This window comes from Leucopleurus acutus (genome assembly GCF_964270905.1).
Source record: "Leucopleurus acutus genome assembly, chromosome: 3".
Classification (NCBI taxonomy): domain Eukaryota; kingdom Metazoa; phylum Chordata; class Mammalia; order Artiodactyla; family Delphinidae; genus Leucopleurus; species Leucopleurus acutus.
The window spans coordinates 82,536,229-82,562,357 of record NC_139145.1 but is presented as its reverse complement, the minus strand read 5'-3'; the positions used below and the strand labels follow the sequence as shown (position 1 = coordinate 82,562,357).

Sequence of the window (26,129 nt, the reverse complement as noted above, 5' to 3'; positions counted from 1 at the left end):
TTGTAGACTTTTTAATAATGGCCATTCTGACTGGTGTGAGGTGGTACCTCATTGTAGCTTTGATTTGCATTTCTCTAATAATTAGTGATGTTGAGCATCTTTTTCATGTGCCTATTGGCCATCTGTATGTCTTCTTTGGAGAAATGTCTATTTAGGTCTTCTGCCCATTTTTTGATTGGGTTGTTTGGTTTTTTTTGGAGATTAAGCCCTTGTTGGTGACATCATTTTCAAATATTTGCTCCCATTCTGTAGGTTTTTTCATTTTGTTTATAGTTTCCTTTGCTGTGCAATGGCTTGTAAATTTGATTAGGTCCATTTGCTTATTTTTGTTTTTATGTCTTTTGCCTTGGAAGGCTGACCCAAGAAAACATTGGTACAATTTATGTCAGAGAATGTTTTGCCTATGTTCTCTTCTAGGAGTTTTATGGTGTCTTGTCTTATATTTTAGGTCTTTGAGCCATTTTGAGTTTATTTTTGTGTACAGTGTGAGCGTGGGTCCTAACTTCATTGATTTACATGGGGCTGTCCAACTTTCACAACACCACTTGCTGAAGAGACTGTCTTTTCTCCATTGTATATTCTTGCCTCCTTTGTTGAAGATTAATCATTTATAGGTGTGCAGGTTTATTTCTGGGCTCTCTATTATGTTCCATTTATCTGTATGTCTGTTTCTGTGCCAATACCTTGCTGTTCTGATTACTATAGCCTTGTAGTATCATCTTAAGTCTGGGAGGTTTATGCCTCCAGCTTTGTTCTTTTTCCTCGGGATTGCTTTGGCAATTCTGGGTCTTTTATGGTTCCATATAAATTTTAGAATTATTTGCTCTATTTCTGTGAAAAATGTCATGGGTAATTTAATAGGGATCACATTGAATCTGTAGATTGCTTTGGGTAGTATGCTCATTTTAATAGTATTCTTTCAATCCAAGAGCATGGGATAGTTTTCCATTTCTTTGAATCATCTTTAATTTCCTGTATTAATGCTGTGTAGTTCTCAGCATATAAGTCTTTCATGTCCTTGGTGAGATTTATTCCTAAGTATTTTTTTTGGTGCAATTTTAAAAGGGGTTGCTAGTTTGCATTCCCTTTCTTATATTTCATTATTAGTGTAAAGAAATGCAACCAATTTCTGTATGTTAATGTTGTATACTGCTACCTTGCTGAATTAGTTTATCAGTTTTAGTAGTTTTTGTGTGGAGTCTTCAGGGTTTTCTATATATATTATCATGTTATCTGCATAATGACAATTTTACCTCTTCCCTACGAAACTGAATAAATTTTATTTCTTTTTCTTGTCTGATTGCTGTGGCTAAGACTTCCACTACAGTGTTGAAGAGAAGTGGTGAGAGTGGGTATCCTTGTCTTGTTCCAGATTTTAGCAGGAAGGCTTTCATCTTTTCACCATTGTGTATTATACTGCCTGTGGGTTTGTCATAAATAGCTTTTATGTTGAGATATGTTCCCTCTATAGCCACTTTCATAAGGGTTTTTATCATGAATAGATGCTGAATTTTATCAAATGTTTTCTTCTGCATTTGTTGAATGATCATGTGGTTTTTGTCTTTTCTTTTGTTGATGTGGTGTATCACATTGATCGATTTGTGTGTGTTGAACCATCCTTGTGAACCTGGGATGAATCCCACTTGGTCGTGGTGTATGACATTTCTTATGTGCTGTTGGATTCACTTTGCTAATACTTTGTTCAGAATTGTTGCATCTATATTCATCAAAGATATTGGCCTGTAATTTTCTTTGTTATTAGTGTTTTTGTCTGGTTTTGGCGTCAGGGTGATCGTGGCTTCATAGAATGTCTTTGGGAGTATTCCTTCATCTTCAATCTTTTGGAAGAGTTTGAGAGGAATCAGTATAAGTTTTTCTTTGTATGTTTGGTAGAATTTCCCAGTGAAACCATCTGGTCCTGAACTTTTGTTTGTAGCGAGTTTTTTTATTACTGATTCGATTTCATTTCTAGTGATTGGTCTGTTCAAGTTATCTATTTCTTCTTGATTCAGTTTTGGTGGGCTGTATGTTTCTAGAAAGTTGTTCATTTTTTTGAAGTTGTCAAATTTGTTGGCATATAATTGTTCATAGTATTCTCATTTTTTTTGTATTTCTACTGTATCTGTTGTGATTTCTCCTCTTTGATTTCTTATTTTATTTATTTATTTGGGTCATCTCTCTTTCTTCATGGTGAGCCTAGCCAGAGGTTTGTAAATTTTCTTACCGTTTCAAAGAACGAGCTCTTGGTTTTATTAATTTCTTCTATTGTTTTTAAATCTCTATTTTATTTACTTCCTCGCTGATCTTTATTATCTCCTTCCTTCTGCTGACTTTAGGTTTTGCTTATCATTCATTTTATAATTCTTTTAGACGGGTTAGATTGTTTGAGATTTTTCTTGTTTCTTAAGGAAGGCCTGTATTACTATGAACTTCCCTCTAAGAATTGCCTTTGCTGCATGCCATGGATTTTGTATGGTTGTGTTTTCATTGTCATTTGCCTCAAGGTATTTTTTAATTTCTTCTTTGATTTCATCATTGACCCATTGGTTTTATAGTAGCATGTTGTTTAGTCTCCATGTAATTGTTTTTTTTTTCTCGTTTCTTTTCTGTGGTTGATTTCTAGTTTCATGCCATTATGGTCAGAAAAGATGCTTGAAGTCATTTCTGTACTCTTCAATTTGCTGAGGCTTGTTTTGTGCCCAAGTATGTGGTCAATCCTAGAGAATGTTCCATGTGCACTTGTAAAGAATGTGTATTCTGCTTTTTTTGGATGTAATGTCCTAATTAAGTCTAACTGTTATGTTGTATCATTTAAGATCTCTGTTGCCTTATTGATTTTCTCTGTTGAAGATCTATCTTTTGATGTGAGTGGGGTGTTAAAGTCTCCTACTATTATTGTATTCCTGTCAATTTCTCCCTTTATGTCTGTTAGTATTTGTTTTATGTATTGGAGTGTATGTATATTGGGTGCATATATATTGACAAGTGTAATATTCTCTCCTTGTATTGATCCTTTTATCATTATATAGTGTCCTTCTTTATCTTTCTTTATAGCCTTTGTTTTAAAGTCTATTTTGTCTGATATAATCATTGTGCCCCCCCCCACTTTCTTGTCCTTTCCATTTGCATGAAATATCTTTTTCCATCCCCTCACTTTTAATTTATCTGTGCTTTGCCCTAAAGTGTGTCTCTTGTAGGCAGCATATTGTAGGATCTTGTTTTTTTATCCAGTCTACCACTCTGTGTCTTTTGATTGGAGCATTTAGTCCATTGACATTTAAGGTAATTATTGATAGATATGTATTTATTGCCATTTTAACCTTGTTTTTCCATTGATTTTGTATTTCTTCTTTGTCCCTTTCTTTTTCTTTTTGTTTTTCCTTTTGTAGTTTAATGATTTTCTTTTGTGTTATGCTTATGTTCTCTTCTTTTTGGTTTTTGTGACTCTATTGTATGTTTTTGATTTGTGGTTGCTGTGTTTGTTAAGTATGATAAACCCTTCCTATATCTACTTGCTTTATACTGGTAGTCATATAGCCTCAAACACATTCTAGAAAAAAAAAATCTACATTTTCTTATTCTTTTCCCCCACATTTTATGATTTTGATGTCCTATTTTGGATCTTCATTTTCATCCTTTTTCTGTTCACTGTGGTTATTGCTTTCACAGAATTGTTTTGATTTTTTTAATCTGTGTACTGTCTTATTTAACTGATTTACTTTCCAATTGTGATTTTCTCTTTTCTACAGATTCTTGCTACTTTTCTATTTAGAGAAGACCTTTCCATATTTTCTTTAGGGTAGGTTTAGTATTGCTGTATTCTTTTAGTTTTTACTTGTCTAAAAAATTCTTTATTTCTCCGTCTATTCTAAATGATAATCTTGCTGGGTAGAGTATCCTAAGTTGCAGATTTTTCCCTTTTAGGACTTTGAATATATCTTGTTACTCCCTTCTGGCCTGCATCATTTCTGTAGAGAAGTCCGCTAATAGCCTTATGGGGGGTTGCCTTGCAATTAATTATTTGTTTTTCTCTTGCTGCCTTTAGAATCCTCTTTAACTTTTGCCATTTTTATTATAATATGTCTTGGTGTAGGTTTATTTGGGTTTATCTTGTTCAGGACCCTCTGTGCTTCCTGTATCTGGATATCTGTTTCCTTCTTTAGTTTTGGGAAGTTTTCAGCCATAATTTCTTCAAATACATTTTCAATTCTCTATTCTCTTTCTGGGATCTCTATTATGTGTAGATTGGCATGCTTTATGTTATCCCATAGGTCTCCTATACTGCTTTCTTTCTGTTTTCATTTGGGTTTCTGTCTGCTGTCCTGATTGGGTGATTTCCATTATTCTATCTTCTAGATCACTAATTTGTTCTTCTGCATTATGCATTCTGCTATTCATAGCCTTTAGTTCAGCTTTTGTTTCTTCAAATGAATTCTCTAATTTTTCTTGGCTCCTCCTTATAGTTTCTAGTTCCTTTTTACAGTAATCTGCATTTCTGTCAATAGCCTTTCTTAATTCCTTCAGATTTTTCATTATCTCCTTTTTGAACTCGATGACTATTAGACTGAAGAGAGCTGTTTCATTGTTTGTTCTTTCAGGGGAATTATCTCGACCTTTTAATTGGGAGTGGTTTCTCTGCTTTCATTTTACTTATATTTCTGTTGCTCTATGAGTTTAGGAAGAACAATTATCTACTGTGGTCTTGGAGGACTATTTTTATGTGGGAACGTCCCTGTGTAGCCTGCATGTCAACTCATTAATATTTTTCGGTGTGAAGGCTGTTTTTAGTATGGATGACTGCCACCTCTTTCCTGAGTGTACTCTGGCCGTTATCCCCTTGATAGGAGGTGTGACTGACGTTGTAGTGACCAGAGCCTGCACTGGATATTGAGCAGGGCCTCCTCTTTGCTCTGTGGCTGTCACTGACCTGTCCAGGGCAGAGTCTGCTCCCTAATTGTTGGAGTAGAAGCCCCCAGCTCCATTTCTGAGCTGCATTTCTGATATGCAGGGTGAGGTAGGCGGGATTGGAGTGCTCCCGCGGGGAGAGAAGCCACTGAGTATTCCTCCACTGGGCTTGTTCACCTGTGAGCATACTCTGCTATGTCACTTTCATCCATTGAGCAGGCTCACAAAGCACACTGTTGTTAGCACTGCCCTTGGCCCCTCTGTAACCATGGGTATGCTGACTATCAGCCCTGGTGCTTCTCAGTCTTTGTTTTTCACAAAGCCACCAGCACAGGTCCGCTGAAGTCAGGTCCCGGGACTGCAGTCGTCACACACCTGGACCCACTGTGGGAGCTATGCAGGCATCTCAGACCCTGGCCCAGCCCAGCCCCCATGTGTACGTGCCCACAAAGCCCACAGCTGCTAAGGCCAGACCCGTCCCAGCCGTGGGAGCACCAGTTGTCCGTTCAGATGTTCCACAGGCACTGCATTTACAAAGCCAGCTGCGGAGGTGTGAACCTGCGGTTTGCACAGCCGTGGGCAAAGATTTCAGCTCTGCTTCCTAAATTGCACAGCCCCTTTCGTCCTACCCCATTACTTGGAGATCTTTCTTGTCCTTTCAGATGTTTGAGGTGTTCTGCTAGTGTTCAGTAGGTGTTCTGTGAGAAATGTTCCATTTGTACATGTATTCTTGATGTATTTGTGGGAAGAGATGAGTTCCATGTCCTACTACTCCACCATCTTGATTCCGATCCCCTGTCCTTCCACTTTTTGAGGAGGTGCTGAGGATTTATTGTTTTGGATGTCATGATAAACTCTGGGATGAAGTTTAAATGGCTTTATCCTTTTGGTTGAAGGCAGGCAAATAACAGTGTTACATCATGGTGTCTTAGCTTTTTGTCAGTACCAGCTAGTTTCTCAGTATCTCCAACTTTATAATAAAGTAATTGATTTGCTTAGCATTTAAAAAGTTACCCTATCTACCATTTTATATCTGTACATAAAGATACAACACAAGGGCTTCCCTGGTGGCGCAGTGGTTGAGAGCCCGCCTGCCGATGCAGGGGACACGGGTTCGTGCCCCAGTCCGGGAAGATCCCACATGCCGCGGAGCGGCTGGGCCCGTGAGCCATGGCCGCTGAGCCTGTGCGGCCGGAGCCGGTGCTCCACAACGGGAGAGGCCACAACAGTGAGAGGCCCGCGTACCACAAAAAAAAGAAAGATACAACACAAGCTGAATGCTATCATTTTTCCTTACCTATGGGTATATATGTTTGTTTCAAGAGTAGAATACAGCCTCATTGGTAAGAGTATCTCTAGTCTTATATTAAAATGGAAATCACTCATTTTTAATTTTTGCTTCTCTACTTTTGTAAAATTATGACATCTCCTGTTGGCCCTTTAACTATTTAGAGTATGGATGACTGCATTTTTTGGCATAAATTATTTTTAAATATGGAGTAATATCTGCACAGTCCTAGGGATACTGGTTATTATCTGATAAGTGTTCCTCTACTGATAGTGACCTGTAAACCCTAGATTTCAACAAGTCCACTATGTATTCCTCAACAAAAGTGAGGTGACTTCAGATATGACCAATTTAAGCTTCTTCCATCCCATCAGTAATTCTGTATAAACAAAAGCAATGCATAAAGGTTTTCCATTTTGTAATAATTTAAAAATCACACCAGTTAATTTTTTAAATTTTATTCAGGGAGCAAAATTAAAACAGTAATCACTTTTTTACACCACATTAGGATAAGAACACTTCATAATTGTCATCATCAACTTTACCAGGTATCAAAGAGTCTTGATTTAAGGTCACATGGCATCTCAGTCAATTGTCAGAGTTCAGTAGTTTTCACCCTGAAGGGTAGTAACACTACCGTGTTAATTCAATCAGAAGATATTCCAAAAGAGAGCCATAAATTAGCCAGAGCTTATAGTAAGACAATGACTGGTATTAAAGAAGGCTAAACCTAAAGTATGATTATATTCCTGCTACTTCCTGTCTTTGCATTTAAGGATTACTTTTACCCTGCCAGTAGAAGTAGGAGCCCTGAAAAACTAGACTAGAGCCATTCCTTGGTGTTGCATGTGTGAATAAGGAAAAAAAAAATCCCAGGATCTTTTATATGTCTTGTACAATTTGATATGAGGTGTTTAATATCAAATAATAATCTTGAAGAGGTTTTTACCTTACTTTTTGTTTTTTGGTACTTTCTGGCACGTTCATTGAATCTCATCAAATAAAGCCTCATTGAAGAGAGCGTATCTTTAAATTCTTAGCATAATTTCTGTTTTGTGCAGAGCAGCTGGAGGGGATGTGATGGGCCTTTTCAGTCCTAAAGCTAAATTCCCCACCATTGCCCTAAGCAGACCTTCACTTCTCCCCAAGAAAATTTCTTAAGAAATAAGACAGCTGCTTTTTTCCAGGTACAGGCAAATATAGCTGAAAGTTGTTGTGACCTTCTAGTATTCGACTCATATTGTCTCTACAGTTCCACCTACATTTTCTAAACTATCAGCACTTTGAATTGGCAGAGCTGCCCTTCCTGTCTCTGAAACGCGTGCGCTCACATTGGCACCATTGCTAATAAGGAGATTTAAACCTCAGGATGACTCATTGTTAATGACCCGTCTTATGTACCACTTCCTCTTTCCAGCCACCAGAGCACACAAGAAGGAGCTAAACAAGCAAATGACTCTAAAGGAGAGTTGGGGTTCCTAAACCCAGGTTTTATCACTGAACTCAAAAACCCACACACACCTTCTCCCCTCTTCCTTAGGATGAGAACGTTTTAACTGACCTCTGCCCTCCTATCAACAACACAGTTGACCCTTGAACAACACCAGTTTGAACTGCCTGGATCCACTTATTGCAGATATTTTTCAGTAGTAAATTCTGTAGTACTACACAATCCATGGTTGATTGAATTCACAGCTATGGAGGGCCCACTATAAGTTATACTCGGATTTTCAACAACAAGGAGGGTGGGCATCCCTAACCCCCTTCTTGTTCAAGGGCCAACTGTATTTGAAGATACTCAGAGGGAATTTATCTTCAAAGTTATCTTGAATGTTGTTTATTTTCATAACCAAAAGAGATCTTGTAAAACTCCAGTGGGATATTATAGTGAAGCTGAATGTTTTATAGAATCCTTCTTACTTGCCAGAAATGCTTGTTTTATGTATCTTTATGAAAGAATAATTGTCAGGCAAGTGCACTAAAAAAGGTATTTATTTTTCTAGGATATTGAATCAGTCAACCCCAGGGACAAAAACATGGGTAATGTTTTCAAGTACTCATTTTACCTTCCCTTTGAAGAACAAGTTAATATTTTAAAATGCAAGTTAATCTTTAACTTAGGTGCATTTTCAGTAGAAAGCATGATTTTTTCAAAATATGTTAAGAAGTTGTCATTAGTGATAGGCAATCAATCAGCTATCAAACTAAAGTTTGGCCTTTTAGGAGCTATTGTAAGACCCAGGATGATAATTAATTTAACACTGGAATAATTGGAACTTTAGCAATTTTTGGCAGAGTGCTTCTCTGTGATGGTGAGTATTCTGGAATTTCCCCCCAAATTATAAATTTTATTATTATTATGTTGAATCTTTGGCAGATGCCTTTTTAAATAAGAAAAGAATCAAAACCTTTCCCCGGTGTGCTATTAAAGGAATTTCCCTCTCTAAAGCTTGATCCCAAAGTGGTATTTCAAAATCATTCTTAAAAGTGTTAGTCGGATCAGCATCACCAGTGATCTAAAGTAAAAATATGTCACTTCTCTGAATTTTTCAAACACTGTGTGATAAATGATCTTGGAGAAAACGAGCTGCTTGAACTTCTTTTAAATTCTAGGGACCGACATGCCTTTCGATATATGTGCTATATTAGAGAAGAATACAAGAGAGAAGGGCACTACATCTTAATTTATTTTTTTTATTGAAGTAGAGTTGATTTACAACGTTGTGCTAATTTCTGCTGTACAAAAGTCACTCAGTTATACACGTATATACCTTCTTTTTCATATTCTTTTTCATTATGTTTTAACACAGGTTATTGAATATAGTTCCCTATACTATACAGTAGGGACCTGGTTGTTTATCCATTCTAAATGTAACAGTTTATATCTACTAAACTCAAACTCCCAGTCCATCCCTCTCCCTCCCCACCTCCCCGTTGGCAACCACAAGTCTGATGTCTATGTCTGTGAGTCTGTTTCTGTTTTGTAGATAGGTTCATTTGTGCCATATTTTAGATTCCACATATAAGTGATATCATATAGTATTTCTCTTTCTCTGTCAGACTTCACTTAGTATGATCATCTCTAGTTGCATCCATGTTGCTGCAAATGGCATTATTTCATTCTTTTTTATGGCTGAGTAATATTCCATTGTATATATATGTACCACATCTTCTTTATCCATTCCTCTGTCGATGGACATTTAGGCTGTTCCCATGTCTTGGCTATTGCAAATAGTGCTGCTGTGAACATATGGGTGCATGTATCTTTTTGAATGTAGTTCTGTCTGGATATATGCCCAGGAATGGGATTGCTGGATCATATGGCAACTCTAGTTTTTTTAAGAACCTGCATACTCTTGTCTGTAGTGGTTGTACCAATTTACATTCCCACCAACAGTGTAGGAGGGTTCCTTTTTCTTCACACCCTCTCCAGCATTTGTCATTTGTAGACTTTTTGGCCATTCTGACTGGTGTGAGGTGATACCTCATTGTAGTTTTAATTTGCATTTCTCTAATAATTAGTGATGTTGAGCATCTTTTCATGTGACTCTTGGTCATCTGTATGTTTTCTTTGGAGAAATGTCTATTTAGGTGTTCTGCCCATTTTTCAATTGAGTCGTTTTTTTTTTCTTTTGGCTGCATTGGGTCTTTGTTGCTGTGCGTGGGCTTTCTCTAGTTGCAGCAAGTGGGGGCTACTATTCATTGCAGTGCACGGGCTTCTCATTGTGGTGACTTCTCTTGTTGCGGAGCATGGGCTCTAGGCACGTGGGCTCAGTAGTTGTGGCTCGTGGGCTCTAGAGCACAGGCTCAGTAGCTGTGGTGCATGGGCTTATTTGCTCGTGGCCAGTGGGATCTTCCCGGACCAGGGCTTGAACCTGTGTCCCCTGCATTGACAGGTGAATTCTTAACCACTGTGCCACCAGGGAAGTCCCTGGTTTTTTGATATTGAGTTGTATGAGCTGTTCGTATATTTTGGAGATTAAGCCCTTGTCGGTCGCATTGTTTACAAATATTTTCTCCCATTCTGTAGATTGTCTCTTTTTTTACAGTTTCGTTTGCTATGCAGGCACTGCATGTTAATTTGGCAGCATCTAAGACTCTCCAGGTGTTGGGATTCAACTATAGCTTATGCGTTCTGATTGTCATTTGTCTGTTCACTTTGATCTGGCACAACGAGCATTAATACTTACTTATCTTTTCTAAGGACAAGGCCTCTCTCCCCCCCCTCCTCCTCTCTCTCTTGCAACATCTAATTTGTTAGAAGGAAAGATGATAAACTAGCCGAGGAAAACCTAAACCTTTGACTTTAATGTATTGGCGTCATAAACACCATGTTTTGTTTTGTTTTTTATTTAGTTTTTCGTTGTCTGAGCATCTTGACGTGGCAAGTTACTGATTTGCTTAGCTTTTTCTTAATAACATAAATGAAATGAGAGAAAAGTAACCAGGATACATTTTCTGACTTTGGTGAAAGGACTATGACTCATCTTGTTAAAGGCATGCAGGGATCTTAATTTCAGAGAATAACATATGTTAGTCCCAACTGTTTCTATATCCATTGTGATCAGGACAAGATTTGGAGAAAATGTTGTAAAAGCATATTTACTTTCATTCTATTCATTTTATGGAACAGAATAGTCCAGGAAATAGACACTGAGTGGACAATAACATCATGCCATTACTTAAATTACTATAACAATTAATGTGTTGGCAGGAACTTACCTTGCACCTTTCAGGGGTAAGCCAGCTTCATTTTGCATAACTCTAAAAGTTTTTTTTTTTAAGTTACTTTTTTGAAACCCGATTCTATACATATCAAGTCTTCTTATGATTTATTAAGAACCTGGGGAGGTATAAGACTTACATATAAGGAGTAATGGACTTTGAAGAAAAAGAGGTTTCTAAGTGGCTCTTGGGGTACAATTTAAAGGGTACAGTTAGGATAATGGAGTGAGGGATATAGGCAATGGTTTCACTAATTACTTAACTGTCAGATTCACTTGCTTCTCTAGTTTACAACAGAGGTAATCATTTAATACACAAGACTTTGGTGAGCTAGAGAACACTCAGCAAGAAATGGGCTGGCAGTGGGAAAAAATATCACTCAAGAATAAGCACAAATAAAAAATCAACTTCCAAAGGCTCTTGATACCAGTGATTTTCCACTCCTGTTGGGATTTTGATTTCTTTCCAGAAGAATTGCAGCAGTGGCCTCCTGCCAGAGGAGAACAATATTCAGCTTATAGTGCCAACTGCCACTTATAGCTATCTCTCCAGTGGTAGAAGCCCCTCAGATTTTTATATCTGCTGCTTATTAAAAAGCTCTTGACTTTCCCTTGGCTCACTGATCGAGGAATGCCTGGGAGCCTACATACAACAGGTGATCCCGTTCCTGTCAAACAAATGCCATCACACTGTGGGTAGGTACAGAAGGCTAGCCTGAGTGGCCACTGATTCCTTCCACCAATTCAGGCTAGCCTCTCATCAGTATACTGTAACTTATTTAAATTTTGCGGCAGGTGTCTGAAAGTCAACATAATAGGTGTAGATGCTTCCAAAGGCCATTCTTTTCTTTCATTGGTATCCAGCCATAAAAGTCACTTGCTTTCATTGTCTATACACAGCCCAAAATATCAAGACAGCTATCACACAGCCCATACATTTCTGACCTTGTCCTCTCTGTCCTCTTCCTTTATGCTCCTTGTTTATCAGAATGTCTTCATAAGTGAAATGACTCTGGTAAGAACCTTTACCTCGTGTTTAAATGAGAAAGTAAGTAATGGAGTTTGCCATTTTCTTTCCATATCATCGTTCACTTAAAGCAGTGACTTTGTGTTGGAATCACAGGGAGAGCTTTAAAAGATTCTAGTCACATTTAAGTTTAAAAAACACTGATTTAAAAGTTGCACCAGTTATAAAATAAGAATAATGTTTTGCCTTATTTTGGTAACCATATTCCTCAATTTTTAAACATTCATACTCTAAGAGTATTTGTTTTGCTTTGAAATACAGTGCTTCATATTGTGTCATGAATATGGAAGTGACCACAAGTAAGAATATATGTGATCTTACATATACAGAAAAGTATTATGAGATGAGGTAAAGGGTGGGAAATATACCAATGCTACTCTGAGTTCATAATTGAATAATCACTTACTCTGCCTTAATTGCCTCATCTCCAAAATCTGAAGGTTAAACCAGGTAGGTCTAATACCTTCTGGCTTCTTTCTCTGATCCTATCATCAGTACCACTTCATTTCTGAGGATACTGATTTCTCCATAGAGCTAGGTGGAAGGGGATATTTAAACCCCCTGGAAATATTATATTTAAACAGTATCAACTTACTAATAAGGCCATGTTTCTATGATTGTAATTATCCGGTTGTAGCAAGACAGGGCAAGTGTATTTATTTTCTCCCTTTCTCCTCAGTCTTGTCCCTCCTGCCAGATTTGTTGCAACAACTCATTCAGTGAGACCAAAAATTCCTTCTTTGGTTAGTAAGTGAATGGCTGAATTACATTTATCAATTCAAATGGAGATGATTATAATTAATTATTTAATAAAACAAAAGTAAGTATGAAGAAAGATCATTTTCCTAGGTTGAGTTTTTTTAAGGTTAAGAAAGATACGTAAAGGTTAGGTTAGATGTTTTCTTAAACTACAGACTGTTGTCATTTTTGAAATGTGTAAGCATTTGTTTGTATAAGTAATATGTATTCATTGTAGAAAATGTGGACTCTTCAGGAAAGCACAAAGAACTAAATAACTTACTGGTATTCCAACCACTGAGAGAGATGCTCTTTTCACAGCTGGGCTTATTTCTTTGCTTCACAAATATGAATTCCTTTTAAAAAATAAAATTAGGAGCAAATTATGTATACAAGTTTCTGACTTGCTTGTTTAAATACCATATTGTCTTTAAATATTATAGATATAAAAATATATTCATAATATATTAGGGAAATGCTATAAGTAATAACCATTCCCTCAAACTTAGATATAACTCATGATTTTGAGACCTATTGGGAATGAGGAAAACCAGGTTACCTTGTGCGAATTTGAGACTCTTGGATGGCTATACAGTGAGCATCCTAACCATCTTAGCTAACATAAAAGGGATGCTATTTAAAAGTAGTTTAAAAGGATTCCAGTCTGTTGAAAGATCCCCATATATTGTAAAGTCTCATTGTTTGCGGCCCTACTCTGTGGGTCCTGCCTGTGCCCTGTGGCTCGTTGTCTGCCTACTGAGATGGCAGTCTTGATTCTCTGTGGTCCTCCCAAGGTTGAGATTCTGTCTGGAGATCTGGACTTCCTCACCTGGACCCTCCTGTAGGTGCCCCAGCCTTGCCTCCTGACCCTGCATGTAGTCACTGGTCTTTCAACCAAGAAGACCCCATACCTCACAACTTGGAATGCATGCACCTTGATCATGGAGCAGGAAGGCTTTAATCTCTGGGGCACCATGCAGTGTCACACGACTCTTCCTAAGAGTTAGCACAATAGCCTATAATTCATAAAAGGACCACTGTTGAGTTTTTCAAAATAAAGGTAGCCCATTCCTTTCTTCATGCTGGTAAACCTCTGGAACAGTAAGGCTGTTATCCGTGACCTTCAGCACTTCACGTATGTCTGTTGTCCAGGTTCAGATCACCGTGATCCTTTCTGTTCTGTATGTGAACACGTTTGAAGTTGTACACATAATGCATCAATTTCCATCCCTGGCTTTTCACAGTTGATTGCCCTGAAGACCTGCTGGTCTTATCTTCACAGAAGATTATAGAATATTATTTTTAGAGAATAATTATTTCCTCTCTGTGCATTTATGCTAATCACTAATTTGTATATCCATGTATAACTGATTTGCTCTGTTTTTAAGTCCCTGAAAATTCAGCAAGTTGCTGTTTTACCATTTATTTCTTTTGATTAAAATGTGTTTGATACAAACACATTTGTTCTTAGTTCACCTATTTTAAGTTTTTTACCATCAAGCTAAAGGCATGTTACTTGTTCGTATTGGCCATGCGGTTTCTGTCATATTGATGGAAGACACTGATAACTATCTAAAGATTAAAAACTGTAGTAATGTACTTAGTACAAAACATTGTTTAATGTGCTTGAGACCAAAAATAATAACTCTTCAGGGTTCTTTTCTCTCCTGGTTTTCAGGGTGCTGGTTGCACAGCCCTGGTGGTAGCTGTGGTCGCAAGGAAGCTGGAACTTACCAAAGCAGAAAAGCACGTGCACAACTTCATGATGGACACTCAACTGACAAAAAGAGTAAGTTACCACCCTTGTATCTCCAAGGGGAATATTAGTGTTTTTTCTTTCTTTGGTTTAAATTTTCATTTTATTTTATGTTGGAGTACATAGTTGATTTACAATGTTGTGTTAGTTTCAGGTGTTCAGCATAGTGATTTAGTTATACATACACATATACCTATTCTTTTTCAGATTCTTTTCCCACATAGGTTATTACAGAATAATGAGTAGAGTTCCCTGTGCTATACAGTAGGTCCTTGTTGTTTATCTGTTTTATACATAGTAGTATGTATATGTTAATCCCAAACCCTTAATTTATCCCCTCACACCCCTTTCCCCTTTGGTAACCATAAGTTTGTTTTCGAAGTCTGTGAGTCTGTTTCTGTTTTGTACATAAATTCATTTGTATGGGGGCTTCCCTGGTGGCACAGTGGTTGAGAGTCCACCTGCCGGTGCAGGGGATGCGTAACGCAAAAAAAAAAAAAAAAAAAAAAAATTCATTTGTATCATTTTTTTTATATTCCACGTATGTGACATCTATGGTATTTGTCTTTGACTTACTTCACTTAGTATGAGAATCTCTAGGTCCATCCATGTTGCTGCAAATGGCATTATTTCATTCTTTCTTATGGCTGAATAATATTTCATTGTATATATGTACCACATCATCATTTTTTTTTTTTTTTTTTTTTTTGCGGTACGCGGGCCTCTCACTGTTGTGGCCTCTCCCGTTGTGGAGCACAGGCTCCGGACGCGCAGGCTCAGTGGCCATGGCTCACGGGCCCAGCCGCTCCACGGCATGTGGGACCTTCCCGGACCGGAGCACGAACCCAAGTCCCCTGCGTCAGCAGGCGGACTCTCAACCACTGCGCCACCAGGGAAGCTCCCACATCATCTTTATCCATTCGTCTGTAGATGGACATTTAGGTTGCTTCCATGTCTTGGCTATCGTAAACAGGGCTGAAATGAACATTGGGGTGCATGTATCCTTTCGAACCATGGTTTTCTCCAGATATATGCCTAGGAGTGGGATTGCTGGATCTTATGATAGCTCTATTTTTAGCTTTTTAAGGAACTTCCATACTGTTCTCCAAAGTAGCTGCACCAATTCACATTCTCACCAACAGTGTAGGAGGGTTCCCTTTCCTCCACGCTGTCTCCAGCATTTGTTGTTTGTAGATTTTCTGATGATGCCCATTCTGACTGGTGTGATAACTCATTGTAGTTTTGATTTGCATTTCTCTAATACTTAGTGATGTTGAGCATCTTTTCATGTGCCTCCTGGCCATCTGTATGTCTTCTTTGGAGAAATGTCTACTTAGGTCTTCTGCCCATTTTTGGATTGGCTTTTTGTTGAGTTGTATGAGCTGTTTGTATATTTTGGAGATTAAGACCTTTGTCAGTCGCATCATTTGCAAATATTTTCTCCCATTCTGTGTGTTGTCTTTTCGTTTTGTTTATGGTTTCCTTTGCTGTGAAAAAGCTTTTAAGTGTAATTTGGTCCATTTGTTTATCTTGTTTTCATTTTCATTACTCTAGGAGGTGGATCCTAAGAGACATTGCTGCAATTTTTGTCAAGGAGTGTTCTACGTTTTCCTGGAAGAGTTTTATGGTATTTGGTCTTACATTTAGGTCTCTAATCCATTTTGAGCTTATTTTTGTGTACAGTGTTACAGAAAGTTCTAATTTCAGTCTTTTACATGTAGCTGTCCAGTTTTCCCAGCACCACTTATTGAAGAGACTGTCTTTTCTCTATTGTATATTCTTGTCTCCTTATTGTAGATTAATTGAACATAGGTGTGTGGGTTTATTTCTGGGCTTTCTATCCTGTTCTGTTGATCTATATTTCTGTTTTTGTGCCAGTACCATACTGTCTTGATTACTGTAGCTTTGTAGTATAGTCTGAAGTCAGGGAGCCTGATACCACTAACTCCATTTTTCTTTCTCAAGATTGCTGTGGCTATTCAGGTTCTTTTGTGTTTCCAAACAAATTTTAAGACTTTTTGTTCTAGAACTGCAGAAAATTGGGAATTTAAAAGGGATTGCATTGAGTCTGTAGATTACCTTGGGTAGTATAGTCATTTTGACAGTAATTGATTCTTCCAATCCAGGTACATGGTATATTTTTGCAGCTGTTTGTGTCCTCTTCAATTTCTTTCATCAGTGTCTTATAGTTTTCTGAGTACAGGCTTTTTACCTCCTAAGGTAGGTTTCTCCTAGGTATTTTATTCTTTTTGATGCAATGGTTAATGGGATTGTTTCCTTAATTTCTCTTTCTGACCTTCAGTTGTTTGTTAGTGTATAGGAATGCAAGAGATTTCTGTGTATTAATTTTGTAACCTGAAACTTTACCAAATTCATTGATGGTCTTCCGGTATCATCCTTAGGATTTTCTGTGTATAGTGTCATGTCATATCATGTTTACTTCTTTTCCAGTTTGGATTCCTTTAATTTCTTTTTCTTCTCTAATTGCTATGGCTAGAACTTCCAAAACTATGTTGAATTAAAGTGGTGAGAGTGGACACGCTTGTCTTATTTCTGATCTTAGAGGAAATGCTTTCAGCTTTTCACCATTGGGTATGATATTAACTGTAGGTTTGTCATATATGGCCCCTATGTTCAGGTATATTCCCTCTCTACACACTTTCTGGTGACTTTGGTGAGTTTTTATCATAAATGGGTGTTGAATTTTGTCAAAAGCTTTTTCTGCATTTACTGAGATGATCATTTGGTTTTTATTCTTCTGTTTGTTAATGTGGTGTATCACACTGATTGATTTGCAAATATTGAAAAATCCTTGCATCCCTGGGATAAATCCCTCTTGATCATGGGTGTATGATCCTTTTAATGTACTGTTGGATTCAGTTTGCTAGTATTTTGTTGAGGATTTTTGCATGTATGTTCATCAGTGATACTGGCCTGTAAGTTTCTTATTTTGTGGCATCTTTGTCTGGTATCAGGGTGATTATGGCCTCATAGAATGAGTTTGGAAGGGTTCCTTCTGCAATTTTTCAAAATAGGTTCAAAAGGATAGGTGTTAACTCATCTCTAGATGTTTGATAGAATTCGCCTGTGAATCCATCTGGTCCTGGACTTTCATTTGTTGGGCATTCTTTAATCACACTTTCAATTTCAGTGCTTGTGACTGGTCTGTTCATATTTTCTATTGCTTCCTGGTTCAGTCTTGGAAGATTGTACCTTTCCAAGAATTTTTCCATTTCTTTCAGGTTGTCCACTTTATTGGCATATAGTTGCTTGTAGTAGTCTTATGATCCTTTGTATTTCTTTGGTGTCCATTATAACTTCTCCTTTTTCATTTCAATCATTTCATTTATTGATGTGAGCCCTCTCTTTTTCTTGATGAGTCTGAATAAAGCTTTATCAACTTTGTTTATCTTTTCCAAGAACCAGCTTTGAATTTTATTAATCTGTGCTATTGTTTTCCTTGTTTCTATTTCACTTATTTCTGCTCTGATCTTTATGATTTCTTTCCTTCTACTAACTTTGGGTTTTGTTTGTTCTTTCTCTAGTTGCTTTAGGTGTAAGGTTAGGTTGTTAGTTTGGGATTTTTCTTGCTTCCTGAGGTAAGATTGTATTGCTATAAACTTCTCTGTTAAAGGTGTCCCATAGCTTTTGGATCATCATGTTTTAATTTGTCTCTAGGTTTTTTTTCATTTCCTCTTTGATTTCTAAAGTGATCCATTGGTTGTTTAGTAACACTTGTTTAGCTTCATGTGTTTGTGTTTTTTATAGTTTTCTTCCCCCCCTTGTAGTTGATTTCTAATCTCATAGCATTGTGGTCGGAAAAGATGCTTGGTATGATTTCAGCTTTCTTGAATTTATCAATGCTGGGCTTATGGCCCAGTATGTGATCTATCCTGGAGAGTGTTCCATGAGCACTTGAGAAGAAAGTGTACTCTGCTCTTTTTGGATGGAATGCTCTATAAATATCAATTAAGTCTATCTGATATAATGTGTCATTTAAGACCTGTGCTTCCTTAATGATTTTCTGTCTGGATGATCTGTCCATTGCTGAAAGTGGGGTGTTAAAGTCCCCCACTATTATTGTGTTACTGTCGATTTCTCCTTTTATGGCTGTTAGCATTTTCCTTGTGTACTGAGATGCTCCTACATTGGGTGCATATATATTTATAATTGTTATATCTTCTTCTTGGATTGATCCCTTGATCATTATGTAGTGTCCTTCCTTGTCTCTTGTGAGTCTTTTATTTTAAAGTCTATTTTGTCTGATACGAGAATTGCTACTCCAGCTTTCTTTTGATTTCCATTTACATGGAATATCTTTTTCCATCCCCTCACTTTCAGTCTGTATGTGTCCCTAGATCTGAAGTGAGTCTCTTGTAGACAGCATATAGATGGGTCTTGTTTTTGTATCCATTCAGCCAGTCTGTGTCTTTTGCTTGGAGCATCTAATCCATTTATATTTAAGGTAATTACCAATACGTATGTTCCTGTTGCCATTTTCTTAATTGTTTTGGGATTATTTTCATGGGTCTTTTTTCTCCCTTTCCCCCTTTGTTCTCTTCTCTTCTGATTTGATACTATCTTTAGTGTTGTGTTTGGATTCCTTTTTCTTTTTTGTGTGTATATCTGTTGTAGGTTTTTGGTTTGTGGGTACCATGAAGTCTTGATATAGCAGTCTATAAGATTGTTTTAAGTTGCTGGTCTCTTAGTTTCAAATGCATTTCCGGTATCCTGCATTTGAACTCTCCTCTTCTCACACGTGCTGGTTTTGATATCATATTTGTGTGTGGATTATTTCCTACCTTTACTGTACGTTTGCCTTTACTGATGAGCTTTCCCATTTGTAATTTTCTTGTTTCTAGTTACGTCCTTTTCTTTCCCACCTAGAGTTCTTTTAGCATTTGTTGTAAAGCTGGTCTGGTGGTGCTGAATTCTCTTAGCTTTTGCTTGTTTGCAAAGCTTTTCATGTCTCCATTGAATCTGAACAAGAGCCTTGCTGGATAGAATATTCTTGATTGTAGCTTTTTCCCTTTCATCACTTTGAATATATCATGACACTCCCTGCAGAGTTTCTGTGGAGAAATCAGCTGATAACCTTATGGGGATTCCCTTCTTGCTTTTAGTATTTTCTCTTTGTCTTTAATTTTTGTCAATTCAATTACTATGTGTCTTGGTGTGTTTCTCCTTGGGTTTATCCTGTATGGGACTCTCTGCACTTCCTGGACTTCAGTGAGTGTTTCCTTTCCTATGTTAAGGAGGTTTTCAGCTATTATCTCTGCAAATATTTTCTCAGGGTCTTTCTCTCTCTCTTCTCCTCCTAGGACCCCTATAAGGTGAATGTTGGTGCATTTACTGCTGTCCTGAGGTCTCTGAGACTGTCCTCATTTCTTTTCATTACTTTTTCTTTTCATTACTTTTTCTTTATTCTGTTTTGACGCAGTGATTTCCACCATCTGTCTTCCAGCTCACTTATCTGTTCTTCTGCCTGATGTATTCAGCTACTGATTCCTTCTAATGTATTTTTTCATTTTAGTAATTGTATTATTCATCTCTGGTTATTTGTTCTTTGTTTATCTAGATCTTTGTTGTTAAACATTTCCTGTATGTATCTTTTAGGTTTGTGCCTCCACTCTTTTTCCGTGATCTTGGATCATCTTTACTATCATTATTCTGAATTCTTTTTCAAGTAGCTTGCCTATCTCCACTTAACCTAGTTGTTCTTTGGGGGTTTTATCTTGTTCCTTTGTCTGACATCTCATTTTGTCTATCTGTCTGTGTTTGCAGTCCCACAGGCTGCAGGATTATGGTTCCTCTTGCTTCCCGTGTCTTCCCACTGGTGTGTAGTGCTGGGTCTTGTCCCTCTGGTGGGCAGGGCCATATCAAGGGGTGTATTTTTAGGCAGCTGTGCACTCAGGAAGCTTTTAAGCAGCCTGTCTGCTGTTGGGTGGTGCTGTGTTCTTGCTCTAAGGTGTCCCAGCACTGGAGCCTTCAGGCTTTTGGGTGGGGCAAGGTCTTGGCATCAAAAGTGGCAGCCTCCAAGACAGCTCTCACCTATGTGTGCTCCAGTACCTCTGCCACCAGTGTCCTTTTCCCTGCAGTGAGCCACAGCTGCCCCTCCACCTCCCCAGGAGACCCTCCAAGAGCAGCAGGTAGGTCTGCTCTAGGCTCAAACGAAGTCACTGCTTTTTCCCCTGGGTTTTGGTGTGCACAAGACCTTGTGTGCATCCCCCAAGAGTGGCAGTTCTGCTTCCCCCAGTCCTGTGGAGTTCCTGCGATCAAGTCCCACTGACCTTCAAAGCCAAATGCTCTGGGGGGCTCCTCCTCCTGATGCCAGTCCTGCAGACTGGGGAGCCTGATGTGGGGCTCAGAACCTCTGTGATATGATTATGTGGGAGAACCTCTGCAGTATAATTATTTTCCACTTTGTGGGTCACCCACCCAGTGGGATTGTATGGCAAATGCACCCCTCTTACCATCTTGTTGTGGCTTCCTCTTTGTCTTAGGAAGTAGAATATCTTTTTTGGTAGGTTCCAGTCCTTTTTTATTGATGGTTGTTCAGCAGTTAGTTGTGGTTTTGGTGTTTTCGTGAGAGGAGGTGAGCTCAGGTCCTTCTACTCTGCCATCTTGTCCGGGGCGCCTGTTTTCTTTCAGTGTTGGACAATAATAGTTTTTACTTTGATCTCTGAAGCTGAAATGATATGGTTTAAAGTGAAGGCATTCTTGGAGTCAGTTCCATTTCTTCACATTGAGAATAAACTCTTCCTAACTTTAGGTCAGTCAGGAAGTAATTGGAAAACCTTGGTATTTACTCAAGTATAAAAATAAACCACATAAAGCTAAAAGAGGCATACTTAACATTTAAGTTTGCAGCATGCAAGAGGAGACCAATATTGGATTGAGTAGGAAAGAATATACCATCCGTGTATTATAAAAAATTGTATGGGAAGGTGATTCAACTGTTATTTTACTGAGCTTCTGTGAGACAGTCACTGTTGTAAAGACTGGGGTTGCAAAGACAAAAAAAAACCCCACTACCTTTAGGACCCCAAGGTAGGGGTAGAGAGATGTTGAAAATGGTATGGCATCCAGACGGGAGAAAACAGTCATCACAGGTTTCACAGAGCCCTCGCTCTGTGCCAGCCACTGCTTTAAGCGTGTCACCTTAGAGCGCTGGCTGGCACACTTGTTTCATCCTTACAACTTTCTGAGTGAAGTGCTAGGATCATAGCCATTATACAAATGTGGAAGCCAAGACCCAGAGGCTAGGTATCCCATGTACAAAGAAAAAGATTTGTATCACGCTAAATTTTTAGCCTCTCTTCATAGTCACTTGAGACACCAAAATAACAAAATTATTTTACAGCAGTCATCTTACTATATAACCACTCCTCAACATGGAATCTGATCGGTCTGCCATTGAAATAACAAAATACGTTGTCATACTTTACCCATAAAAGAATCAAGAGAGGTCTCAAGCAGCATTCTAATTGTAGTGTTTTTACTCACGCTACATCTTATCTATCAGACACTATTTTGAGACTTCATTGCAGTTAGTAGGTCCACACAATTCTAGATGATCAAAGACACTTAGTTGCCACCATGCTTTCAACCTGGATTTACCACTTTGGAATGTCTTCTACTTTACACAGGTTTCTCTCATTTTCTTCAGTTCCTGAATTCATTCTCTAAATTCGTGAACATTTCTAAATGTTACAGGGAAGCACACAGAGGGTGGAAGGAGAGAGGTAAAAGAGCTGAGTTGAAGGTTGGGGTTCTTGTAACCCTCAAAGATATCCTAGGAAACGAAAATACGTGCACATTACATTATTAGTCCACATCTAATCCAAAATTGTAGCACATGTTTTGTGTATCTTAAGGATCAGAAGTTGTGCAATATCAAAAAAAAAAAAATCTCTTCCATAAAGTCCCTTGTATAATCCAGATAATTTTATCATGAAGATTATGTTTTCACAGGAATTAAGTTAATGCCACACTTAAGATACTATGTTGAAAAATACCTTACAACAGCGTATAATCCATATATATCCATGTATTGATAAATCTTTTCAATAGAAAAAACTGGTGACAAAATCCACATAATGAAAACTTTTTCAAAAACAACTTAGCACATTTAGACAGATTTCCCCATGTTTTATTTTGAGAAGGAAAAAAAGTAATTTCTTTACATTTACCTTGGGATATTGATATTCCATATCTTGGAATATTGATATTCCAAGATATTCCATATCTTGGAATATTGATATTCCATATCTTTATTATTGAAACATTTTAGCAGTTGGAAAAGACAAGGGCTTTGATTTAAAAATCTACCATTTAACATTGTTGTATACTGCTTTTGATGAGGATGTATGTGAGAATCACAGAAGTCTCCCAGTTTCTTTCAGGAGACACTCCAGGTTGATTTTACAGTTTAGCTACTTTAGCTGAGGGTCCCTCAACCTCAGCACTATTGGCCTTTTGGGCTGGATATTTGTTGTATGGGACTTTCTTGTGCATTGCGGCATGTATAGCAGCACCCTTGGCCTCCACTCACTAGAAGCTAGATGCCAGCAGCACTTCCCCTAACTAACCTGTGACAACAAAATTGCCTCTAGACTTTGCCACGTGTCTCCTAAAGGGACAAAACGTCTACAGTGAGAACCACTGGTTTTGCTTGTTATTCCCCCAAAGATTTGGAGACGGGGACAAGTCCCCTTAACAGATACTCTTTGACCATCCTGAATTTATTGTCATCTTCTTCCTGGGAATAATGTATTCATTTCACAAAAATATACTTGGACCTAATGTAGTCAGGGTTCTGAGTTAACTGCTATATTCCAGGGATCAGATAATTTTAAGCTTTTATAATGCTGTTCCTTCAGTAAATCAGATGAAAGTTCTGTTTCTACCTGCTTGGCGGAAAAGATCTATGGATCTAGATGACCTTCCTTTAGTTCTTGGGACTAGAACTCATTTCCCCAATCATCAGGTTTTCTGATGTTACTGCTTTTCTGTCGTAAGTTCTTGTATACATTTGATAAACTCCCTGTAGATGATGTTGAATTGGGAGTCATATTGTTGGTAGAAAGCTTTTTCAGTAAAAAGTACTCTTCTAGTTTCAAAAGTCACATTCTCCATCATGCTTATGATGCTTTATTAATTCTGTTATCTCACTACTATTGCTTAAAAGCGCAGCTACTTTGAAGTATTTCTTGTGAACAGGGTCTCTAATAGGTCTGAGAAAGACACTCGAGCAGGCTTGATGACAGGTCTATTTTTATAGGCAAAATGTCACTAAGTACCAAAGCAAATGTTAAAATGGCATTAAAATCAAACATAAATTTCTGGTTTATGATTCCCATTCCGTTATTATACTCAATATAACATGAAAATAATAGCCCTTTTATGGTTCTCTCTGTATTATTTTATACATTGATTCCATTTGGTTATTTATGGAATTTTTGAAGAAAAAAATCTAAAATAATTTCTGGATAATAACCAAGAATAAACAAGGACCTAAAAGCCATACATAGTTACTAAGATGACAGATTAAAAATGAAAATATCCCCTGAAACACTACATCGAAGTTTTTTGATGGTCAACAGGAATAGTGGTCACAGACATTCTGAACTCTTAATATGACTTTTTTAACATTCATATTGCTTTCCTTTAAATGATAGATTATTCTTCCAGGAAGAAATGGAACCTTCCAAGCCTTCCAGTGTGTGTTTTAACTAAACTGAACAATGTCCATGAAAAATTATCCACCATGTACAAAGTTTGAGGAACAATTTTATACAGAAATCATTTCTCTGTGGGACTACATTAACCACATAAAATACTATGTTTGTTTGAAAGTAGAACACACAATTCACTGGGCACTAGCATTAATGGAGGATTGTCCTATATAATTCCAAAAGTTTACATGACACTCTGCAATTCAAAAATGGCCAATAGGTCCATGTAACCTAAATAATCTAAGGATTCCAAAATCAAAGCATAATAGCAATAACTTATCAGTAGGCTTAGTAAGACAGAACCAGCTATTTAATCAATTCGTACCATATGACCTTACAGACGCAATGTGTTTACCATGCTTAAAGCTTCAGGAAATATATTATTATTACTATTCATTCAGGTTTGAACCAAAAAGAAATCTTGGAGTTTGGCTCTCTGGCTACTTTCATTTTGGAAAGAAACTTTGAGAACCCAGGCATAATATTTAAAGTCGCTAGATGTACCATGAAGGATAATTATACATATTAATGTCCACTGTGGGTGTTTCCAATCCTGTTAAGAATTCTCAATAAGATCCATAATAAGAACACTATTATGTAATTATATGTAATTATGTAATTTTGTTTCTTGCATATCTCTTAACAAGTGAACAGAAATTCTAGAGGATTTACTGTGTAACTTTTATATCCTGCTTGGCTACATATCCCAGTGGGTTAAAATAATATAAATGCATGGAACCCTTGACCTTGCCTTGTTCCATTCACCCCGCCACAGGTACCTGGTCTCAAGGAGAACTGGGCTGGCAAGAAAGGTTGGTGCCCTGAGCACATCCAGCCCCGCTGCTGCAGGGGCAGTGAGAGCACATGATGTCCTACTAAGCTGCACAGGCTTAGTGGCCTTGACTTTGTCCCCCAGGCATCCTGGAGGCATCACCCACAGCATATAGAGCAACATTTTACTGTAATTATCAGAATGAGAGGCAAGAAACTCTCCTGCCTCAGAAAAGCCTCTGAAGGGAGAGACAAGAGGAAGAAAAAGAAAGTAGTAAAAAGCAAAGGAAATCTATAAACAAAGTAGCCTGCTAAATAACTCTAATTGTATGTATCATAATCAGCTTTAAGAGCGTTTGTGGTTTAGAAAGTATTGTTTCACATAAAAAATATATTTTACCTTACTACCTATAGCTTTAATATTTACCTAGGAGCCAGCAATATAACATGTCATGTCCTTTATACCTATGAAAGAGGGTTGAAGGCATCTAGTGACTGTTACTACTTTTAATAGTATAAATGGCTTATAGGGCCTTTGTTTTCTCAAATATTTCTGATTATTTTATGCCTTTCAAAATTTTTCTGATAAAAGACTTGCATTTGAGTTGACCACTAATTTTTTTTTTGCGGTACGCGGGCCTCTCCCCTTGTGGAGCACAGGCTCCGAAACGCACAGGCTCAGCGGCCATGGCTCACGGGCCCAGCCGCTCCGCGGCATGTGGGATCTTCCCGGACCGGGGCACAAACCCGTGTCCCTTGCATCGGCAGGCAGACTCTCAACCACTGTGCCACCAGGGAAGCCCATAATTTTTTTTTTAATTTTTATTTTATATTGGAGTATAGTTGATTGCAATGTTGTGTTAGTTTCAGATGTACAGCAAAGTGATTCAGTTATACATATACATGTATCTATTCTTTTTCAAATTCTTTTCCCATTTAGGTCATGACAGACTATTGAGCAGAGTTCCCTGTGCTATAGTAGGTCCTTGTTGGTTATCTATCAATATTTTAAATATAGCAGTGTGTACATGTCAATTAGTGAGGTTGAACAAATGTTCTTATTTTCCTTTTTCCCTGTGTGTGTCTTTGGGGGTACAGGAAATGGAGAGAGAAGGTTCCTGTTAAGAAAGGGCCCACTTTTCACCTTCCTTGTTCTGTGAAGTAGAGGAAATAAGTTATATTT

The 26,129-nt window shown here is 37.7% G+C and overlaps 1 protein-coding gene across 2 annotated transcripts in view; it reads left to right on the top strand.

Moving 5' to 3' along the window:
- KCNN2 (potassium calcium-activated channel subfamily N member 2) overlaps nt 1-26,129 on the top strand; it is a 186,989-nt gene that overhangs the window by 146,386 nt on the left and 14,474 nt on the right. For both annotated transcript variants that reach the window (XM_082835503.1, XM_082835504.1), the window contains one exon: nt 14,361-14,471. In XM_082835503.1, coding sequence (XP_082691629.1) covers nt 14,361-14,471 — 111 coding nt within the window. The remainder of the gene's footprint in view (nt 1-14,360; nt 14,472-26,129) is intronic.